Here is a 9,373-nt window from a genome sequence, read left to right on the forward strand (position 1 = left end):
AAAAAAATTTACTTTGGTCCTAGTCATCCAGACTCCACCACCCATCCCTTTACTATATATAGATGTAATTTAAGTATACATAGTAAATATTACATATATAGTGTTTTCTTTTTTAAAGTTTTTGCTATAGGGCACATGCACTGGCTAGTTAGAGAAGATAGTGAAGGAAAGTGATGGCCACACAGTAACCCCTTCTCCATTCTCCTCAGGATTTTAGGCATACAGGCACAGGCTCAAGGTATTTTTTTTCCTCCAAACTGTTTTGTCTCGGACTTGAACCAGGTAGTTAGCCATGTGGGATCCAGCACCTAAACCTCCACCTCACCTGCTGGCCATGTATCTTGCTGTCACTGTAATTTCCCTAGTCTTCCGAATCAGAAAGTGAGGAATCAGTTAACAAAATCAGGGTTTGAGAGACCAGCAGATGACTGAATGGTTACATCGCTGGATTCCCATGCAATTAAATGCCATTCTAGTCTTGAACAGGAGACCTAAAACTCTCATAGGACACATGTGCATGCATGCCCAAAATCCTGAGAGGAGAATGGAGAAGGGATTGTAGCATGGCCATCCCCCAAGTGTGTGTGTGTGTGTGTGATTTCTTGTTTTTTGTCTCTCTGTCTCTTTCTCACTCTCCAGGGAGCACACCTGCCATATAGCAAAAATCTCTTAAAAAAAAAAAATCAGGTCTTGAATTCTCAAAATTCAAACAAGTTTTGGGAAGATTTGCATGGCAGACTAAATTGCTGCTAGCCTATTATGACAAAAACAACAAATTGGGGCCAGGAAGTGGCATGGTGATTAAAGTGGCTGGACTACCACATGGCTGAATGTAGTTCAAGCCCCCAACCTGGCAGCATGTGATTCAAGTTGGGTGCATGTGTATGTGTGCCCAAAATCATGAGAGAATGGAGAAGGGATTGTGGTTTGGTCATCCCCGGGGGGGGGGTGGGGGGGGATTTCGTCATTCTTGCTTGCTGTCTGTCTCTTGCGAGCATACATGCCCTATAGCAAAAATCTCTCAAAAAAAAAGAGAAAAAACTGCCCAAACTTTTAAACCAAACCTATTCTTTGTAGGGTCAGTAAAACAAAACATTAAATGCAATGAGTGATCCAGGGTAGGGTCCTGAAAAAGTCAAAGGACAATAACAGGAAAACTGGTGAAATCTGAACAAAATCCTAAGTTTAGTAATAATATTTTTTTTTTGAGATCTGATCTTATTTCTTTCTTTCTCATAAAAATCTTATTTTTGACTGGATTCAGACTTAGAAGTAGAAGCTCTCAGAGAGGACAGCCTGCGTCTCTTTACAATCTGTTCTTGGCGTTTTTCTTTAGCCTCCTTCATTCTCTTGGCCAAAAGTTTAGCATATTCTGCTGCCTCTTCCTTATTTTTCTTAGTACGCTGTTTCTTGAGGGCAATACGCCGGCGTGTGTGTTGCAGGACACGGGGAGTCACAAGATGCTGAATCTTGGGTGCTTTGGTCCTAGGTTTCTTACCTTCTTTGTTTAAGGGCTTTCTTACAACATATTGACGGACATCATCTTCTTTAGAGAGATTGAAAAGTTTTCGGATTCTGCTGGCTCTCTTAGGCCTCAGGCGACGAGGCACAGTAGTATCAGTCAGTCCTGGAATATCCTTCTCTCCTTTTTTAACAATAACCAAGTTGAGAATGCTCAGATTGGCATCCACAATGCAACCCCGAACAGATTTGCGCTTTCTCTCTCCAGTTCTCCTTGGTCTGTAACAGGAATGTCCCTTACTCAGTAGCAGGCGGACACGTGTCAGCCGTGGGTCAAGACGCCCTGCTTCATGGGGAAACCTTGTTTTTCGTTTCCACCACTGATTCGGACTACATAACCCTTCCATTCTTCACCCAAAGCGTCGGCAGCAACTTCTGTGGCCATACGCTTCTCATAAAAAGTACGAAGTTTGCGTTCATTGTCCACTTCAATGAGTTTCTGGCAGGCCGTGGCTGGGAAGGAGATATTCAACTTCATCTTGAAGCAGCTGACCTCCTCCCAGTAATAATAATATTGATCTTCTAGGTTTTGACAAATGTATACAATATTTAAATTAGAAGAAATTGGTGATAAATATATAAGGGGACTTCAAGGAAGTTCACAGAAAAATAAAATTGTTTTAGTATGTTTTAGTATGAAAACACTTTGAAATTGGGGCCAGCAGGTGGAGTGGCAATTATGGGCACTAGATTCCCACATGGCTAACTGCAGTTCAAGTCTCAGATCTGGCGGCTTGCTTTCTTGCTTTCCCTGTCTCTCTCTGGTCAAATTAAAATAAATAAGAAAATAAAGATACATAAAATAATTCTTTAAAAAAATACACTTTGAAATCCGTGCATAATTTTTCCATAGTATGCATTCTCCGTGAACTTTTGGAAAACCCCTCTTATAACATACAGTCTTAACAATTCTTCTAAAATTACTCAAAATAAAAAAGGTTTATTTAATTTGCCAGAGGGCGGGACCAGCAGTTGGCATAATGGCTATGTCACTAGACTCTCAAATAGTTGACCACAGTTTGAGTCTAGGACCTGGTGGCTTAAATGTGTGTGCATGCATGCCCAAGATCCTGAGAGGAGAATGGAGGAGAAAGGATTGCGGTGTGGCCATCCCCCCTTGGGGGGGGAGATTTCTCACTTTCCGTCTCTGTCAAAAACCTCTCAAAAAGACAGAGAGAGACAGAGAGCATGAGTACTCATCAGAAAGAGAGCAAGAAAGTAAAAAAGTACCCTCCACTCCCCAAGGGGAATGGTCACGCTGCTATCCTTCCTCCTCCATCTATCCTTTCGGAATTCTAAGAACACATGTACGCATGCACATGTGCCCAGTGTGGTGTTGTTGTTTTCCTTTGGAGAGGTTTTTGCTATAGGGCGCATGTGCTCACCAGAAAGACAGAGATAGACAAAGAGACAGAAAGCGAGAAATCAACCCCCAGACGGGGGGCGGGTGGCCATGTGACAATCCCTTCTCCTCCATTCTCCTCTCGGGCTCTTGGGCATGCACACACACCCACCCTGTATGAGTTTAAGCCACTGGGTCTAGGACTCGATCTGCAGTCAACTACATGGGAGTTCAGTGACATAGCCATTATGCCAACGGCTAGCCCCGCCCCGTGTTTGTTTTTTTTTTTTTTAATTTTTTGGAGAGGTTTTTGCTATAGGGCATGTGCGCTCGCCAGACAGACAGAGACAGAAAGCAAGAAATCGCCCCCCAAGGGGGATGGCCACGCCGCAGTCCCTTCTCCTCCATTCTCCTCTCGGGATCTTGGGCACGCACGCACACGCACCTGGCGTGAGTTTAAGCCACCGGGTCCAGGACTCGAACCGCAGTCGACTACGTGGGAGTCCAGCGACATAGCCATTATGCTAACTGCTAGTCCCCCCAGTGTGTTTTTTAATCTGCAGGTTTGGGACTCAAACCGCCACTGCCCTACTCACCATGCTATTGGCTGGCCTGAAAAAGGTATATTTTTTAAAAATAACAAGGCCAGCTCCATAGCCTAGTGGGTAAGGGAAATGTATCCCACATAGTCCATTGTGGTTCAAATTCTAGCCCTGGCAGCTTGAAAAATGTGGTAGACATGTGTATGCCCCAAATCCCACCAGGATAGAGAAGGGATTGTGATGTGACCATGTGCCACTGGGAACTGCTTTTCCCCTCTCCTTCTCTCTCTCTGGTGAGTGCATGCCTCTGGCAATTAAAAAAGCAAAAACAAAACTGCCCTATAATTGTTGGAGGCTGTTGTGCAGGTACATCTCTCCAGCGGATACAATGGGCAAGATCAATCATGTGATTTATGCACAGGAGCTGTTTCTCCTCAACAGCCATTGATATGCAATGTACTCTAACATTTTTTTAAATTTTAGTGCTATAAGTACCCACAAATGGAAAAAAAACTCTATTCTAGTTGCATTGGCCTCTTGGTTTCTCACACACACTGCTTTTTCATACTTCAAGCTTTTTGCTTTTGCTGTTCCTTCTTATCCCTCACTCATCCTTACAAAAATCATTGCTGGTTCTTTATACCTTGCTTAAAAACCATTTCCTTAGAAAAACTTTCTTAGAACACCCAGCATAGTAGGTTCTCCCATCATTTTATCTCATTATTATCTTTCATAGCATCAATCACAACCATTAGGCCTCTGTTTACTTATTTTTCATCTCTATACTATAATGAAAACTCATTGAGGACAGTATCCTTAGTCCCATTAACCAGGATATCCCAAATACTTGGAACAATGTCTGGCTCCTGGAAGACATTCAGTAATTGTTGAATAAAGAGAATATGCAAGGGGGCGTGGTGGCGCCCGCCCTATGGCAAAGAGAATATGCAAGCTGACTGAGTCATCTATGGAAGTAAGTGGAGTGATAGTTTCGCACGATTCCCAAGTTGCACTTCTACTTCTCCCTTACCTCTAGTAAGGTCACAGAGTAAATGGAAGGTAAACTTATTTCTCTAATCTTCAAATGAACAAACTTTAATGAAAGAAGCATAAATGAAAATAATGGGTAAAATCAAAAGAAATCTCCACTAGTTCCAGTGAAAGAAAAAAAGATAAGAACAGAAAGGAGATAAGCCTTCTAAGAAATTTGCCATTTGGTCTATAGTCAATATGAAGAATTGTCCTTTGTAGCCACAAAAAACTTAAAGCTGATTATTCTCGTTGCTGAGGATTCAGTCCAGCAGATCAGCAGAAAGCAATGATTCAAATGTGCATGAAGAGCACCATGGCCTCTGCACAGAAAGCCTTCTTTAAATTCTTCTTGCTCTCCCCACCAAGGACAGAGACTTGTCCAGCAGCAGTATTCTAGCAAATGTCTACGGCTTAGGATGAGAATGTCCACACATTTTAAGACCAGGGAACTCCTGGAAGGAAATGGTGAGTCTTCCAACTGAAAGATCTGAAGCTATATTTTTTTGGGAGGTGGGCCCATGCTCAAGTCAACTGGGTGATACCAATTCAGGTTTGACTATGGAGCATCCAGAAGGTGTAACAAGGTGTCAGGCTGTGCATGGATCAGTGAGACAAAAGGGGCCAGGCCAGCACAAAAGGGCTCTCTCTTCTAGTGTTGGGTCCACTTGATGCTCTTGAGGTCAATGCCATCCTGTACCATCTCCCAGAGGGGGCTGCCCAAAAAAAAAAAAAAAAAAAAAAAGACACATCGGATGAGTAAAAGCTTAAATAGGAAGCAGCCAACTTCGACTTCAAGGACCTGAGGAATGACCTGCCTCTTCTTGCCCTTGTCTCTTCTCTGCCTCTTACCCTGGTAGACCCCCAATACAGGTGGGTAGTAAATCATTCCCAGCTATTTGTATGTCCTGCCAGTTCTAGACTCTTCCCAATTGCCAACAAACAGGAATAATTATTGAACATATTATCCCAGGCTCAGCTGCCATGGAGTCCTGAGCTAATGGGCATCAGGTGTTGCCATATTCCTGAAGTTCTCATCCCACCTGTGAGGAGTTATGAACACAGTCTTCATGTGGAAACTAAAGCTGTTGGGACCAAGATAAGCAGCCAATTTCAGCCTCCATAGTACACCCACCACATTTGGCCTACTTTTCAGCACTTGATTCTGCATTTTTTTCTAGTTCCCAGTCAGGGCTAGAGCTTAGCCACGTTTTTTTCTAGTTCCCAGTTAGGGCTAGAGCTTAACCCTAAATTGTTTGGGTATGCAGAGCCCTTATCCAGTTACTGCCAGCTTCATCTGCCCATACTTGGAGGAGAATAAAGAAGGGATCATGGGGTGCCTAACCACTCCAGGGGCAGGGGGTGATTCTCACTTTCTCTCTGACTTTCTCTCTCTTGTCTCTCTCCAGCAAGCACACATGCCCTATGGCAAAAATCTTAAATAAATAAAATATGGACAACTTCGTGAATTTGTGTGTAATTCTTGCTCAGGGTCCATGCTAATCCTCTCTGTGTTGGTCCAATTTTAACATATGTGCTGCCTGGGACCAATAGTTGGCATAATGGCTATGTTGCTGGACTCCCATGTAGTCGACTGTGGTTCCAGTCCTGGACCCGGGGGCTTAAACTGATGCCGGCTGCATGTGTGTGCATGCCCTAGATCCTGAGAGGAGAATGGAGGAGAAGGGATTGTGGCATGGCCATCTCCCCTGGGAGAGTGATTTCTCTCTTTCTGTCTCCGTACATCTCTTTCTGGTGAGTGTATGCGCCGTATAGCAAAAACCTTTCCAAAAAAAAATATATGTGCTGCCAGGACCAGCAGTTAGCATAATGGCTATGTCACTGGACTCCCATGTAGTCGACTGCGGTTCGAGTCCCGGCCTGGTGGCTTAAACTCACGCTGGGCGTATGTCTTTCTGGCGAATGCACACGCCCTATAGCAAAAAACCTCTCCAAAAAAAGAAGAAAAGATGTGCTGCCAAAGAGATCACAGAGTTTTTCAAAAAATGCTTTCTTGGGCCAGCATGTGGCCTGGCAGTTAAGGCAGCTGGATCTCATATGGCTGACTGCACAAGTCCAGTCCCAAACCTGGTAGCTTGAGAAACATGCCCAGTGTGTGTGCATGTGTGCCTAAAACCCTGAGAGGAGGGAGAAATGGAGAAGGGATTGCAATATGTGATCAGGCCCGATGGTGGGTAACTTTTCCTCTGCTGCTCTTTCTTTCTGTCTCTCTGGTAAACACATGTAGTAAATTAAAAACAACAACAAAAGAAAACCTTTCTCATTCTGAAAACAAGTAGCCAAGCACATCTATTTTCCTGCTTTATGAAATCTCTAAATCCAAAAATCCAAGTACTGTAAAATTTTTGTTTCTGGCAGTGTGACTACATAGCCTAAGAACAATAGGGGAGACAGCACTACAGTTTCCTCCAAAGGGCCTCTGGGTCTCTTGACACGATGGTGCAAACCTCATTTCTCGAAGACGCTTCACATGCTGAATACACTTCTCTGCTGTGTAATCCACTTCCTCCTCTGTAGTGAAGCGGCCAATGCCAAACCTGAAAACAACACAGAAGAAAAGCTCTGCGTCAGCGTTCTGGCACTGGGTAAATTCATTCAGCAAATACTCAGAGAATGTACTACACAAAACACAAAGGGAGAAACAGTGTCTTTACTTTTTAGGTTAGAGTTTCTCAGAACATGGTCTGGGGACCAACCTCATTAGAATCACCTGATCAGTTTCCTACTCTTCCTCCAGACCCAGTGAATCAGAATATCTGAGTGTGGGATTCAGAAACTGACACTTTCATGAATGTCCCAGGTGATAATGAAGTCTGAGAACCACTATTCTAGAAATTTTCACAAAAACTCAGGATGGGATAAGGAGTACTAGAATGTAACAGAAATGAAAATACAAAAGGATGTCTTTTTTAAGTATTGCAGCTGAATTCACTGACCTGATAGAAGAGTGCGCTAAATCCTCATCAGTGCCAATTGCTCTAAGGACATAAGAGGGCTCTAGGGATGCAGAGGTGCAGGCACTAAGGAGAGAGACAGAAGCCTTGAACAATTCATCAACAATTCATAAACAAACTGGGAGTTTGTTTAGCCACAAACTCCCAGTCTTGCTCCCATGACCCAAGGTCCTATAGTCATACCATGGAAACAAAAGAGACCTTTTAATTTGGCAGAGGTACAGGGCTTCACGCTTCCTTGCACATTCTGGGACGTGAACCTAGATCCTCAGGCCCTATAGTGGATGATCTCCTTGCATAAGGACACTGTCAAAGTGTGACAGAACATGATGCCACATGAGCTGGGTTTGACTAATAATAAGACAGCAAAAAAACATGTGCTCACTCCCCTAGGACAGAATATACCATCTGTACCAGCATGGAGGGTAGCTAAACCCGTGATAGCCTCTGGGGTATCTCTGATTTTACAGGTCTGTTACTAGAACCCTAGAACATGAAAGGCACAGGGTTTTCCCAGAGGAAGTCCTCCTAAAGTAGTAAACCTTGGCCTGTATCTAGTTAGCTAAAAAACAGGTATTTACAAAATGATCTTTATCCTTAATTGAGAGCTCTTGGCTTAGAAGTTGTCGCATAGTGTTACACCAAGTGCCCTGGATGGCTGGAAGCTATGTGGCCAACTGTGGGTTCAGATCACCAGGTCAGCTTGAAAATACACTGGGTAGGGACCAGCAAATGACATAATGGTTACGTCACTGGACTTCCACACAGTTGACTGCAGTCTGAGTCCTGGATCCGAAGGCTTAAAACTCATGCCAGGCACGTGTGCGTGCATGCCCAAAATCCCGAGAGGAGAACAGAGAAGGGATTGCAGCATAGATATCCCCGTTGTGGGGGTGATTTCTCGCTTTCTGTCTCTCTCTGACTCTCTGGTGAGCAAATGCACCCTGTGGCAAAAAACAAAAACAAAAACAAAAAAAACTCTAAAAAAAAGGAAAAAGAAAACACACTGGGTGTACACATGGGTGCCCAGAAAGGCTGTAGGACTGGGTAAGGGGGATCACGGTGAGATGAAACCCTGTTGAGAATGTTTCTCTCTCTCCTTCTTCTATCTCTCACTGTCTCTCTCTCCCTCCCTTCCTCATGCACACATACACATGCATGTGTTTTCTATCATTAAAAAAAGGAAAGAAAGAGGGTCAGCAGATGGTGTGGTGGATAAAGGCGCTGGATTACCACATGGCTGACCATGGTTCGAGTCCCGGACCTGGTGGCTTGCTTTCTCAATTTCCCTTTCTCTATCTCTGTCTGGTCAAATTTTTAAAACATAATAACAACAAATGAAACTGGGACCAGCAGTTGGCATAACGGCTATGTCACTGTTCTCCCATGTAGTCAACTGGAGTTCGAGTCCTGGACCCAATGGCTTAAACTCACGCCGGGTGTGTGTGCTTACATGCCCAAGATCTTGAGAGGAGAATGGAGGGGAAGGGATTGCAGCATGGCCATCCTCTAGAAGTGAGTGATTTCTCACTTTCTGTCTCTCTGTTTCTGTCTTTCTGGCGAGTACACGCACCCTATACCAAAAACCTCCCTGCCCCCCACAAAAGTAATTAAATAAATACTTAAATTTTTTATTTAATTTAATTTATTTATTTATTTTGGAGAGTTTTTTTTTGCTATCGGGTGCATGCGCTCGCCAGACAGAGAGAGACAGAGAGACAGAAAGCAAGAAATCACCCCCCAGGGGGGATGGCCACACCATAATCACTTCTCCTCCATTTTCCTCTCGGGATCTTGGGCATGCACACACATGCGCCCAGCATGAGTTTTAAGCCACAGTGTCCGGGACTCAAACCGTGGTTGACCACATGGGAGTCCAGTGACATAGCCAACACGCTAACTGCTGGTCCCCATTCATTTATTTTCATTTGACCAGAGAGAGGCAGAGAGAGAGAGAGGGGAAG

At 44.0% G+C, this 9,373-nt stretch overlaps 1 protein-coding gene, 2 non-coding genes and 1 pseudogene across 3 annotated transcripts in view; 1 reads left to right on the top strand and 3 right to left on the bottom strand.

Moving 5' to 3' along the window:
• Window positions 1-1,242: 1,242 nt before the first annotated feature.
• Window positions 1,243-2,193, bottom strand: LOC106734433 (40S ribosomal protein S6 pseudogene; annotated as a pseudogene).
• Window positions 2,194-3,741: 1,548 nt separating this feature from the next.
• Window positions 3,742-3,875, top strand: LOC114007038 (small nucleolar RNA SNORA84). The gene has a single exon (XR_003548697.1). It is a non-coding gene; the product is annotated as a small nucleolar RNA SNORA84 (small nucleolar RNA).
• Window positions 3,876-4,473: 598 nt separating this feature from the next.
• Window positions 4,474-9,373, bottom strand: part of NFS1 (NFS1 cysteine desulfurase) — a 32,694-nt gene continuing 27,794 nt past the window's right edge. Inside the window, exon 13 of the mRNA XM_006144072.3 lies at window positions 4,474-5,150. Within this exon, the coding sequence (XP_006144134.1) occupies window positions 5,087-5,150 (64 nt within the window). The 3' untranslated portion in view covers window positions 4,474-5,086. The remainder of the gene's footprint in view (window positions 5,151-9,373) is intronic.
• On the bottom strand, window positions 5,881-5,985 carry LOC114007023 (U6 spliceosomal RNA). Its single transcript, XR_003548684.1, has one exon. It is a non-coding gene; the product is annotated as a U6 spliceosomal RNA (small nuclear RNA).

Source organism: Tupaia chinensis, unplaced genomic scaffold (genome assembly GCF_000334495.1).
Source record: "Tupaia chinensis unplaced genomic scaffold, TupChi_1.0 Scaffold000115_1, whole genome shotgun sequence".
Taxonomy (NCBI): Eukaryota; Metazoa; Chordata; class Mammalia; order Scandentia; family Tupaiidae; genus Tupaia; species Tupaia belangeri.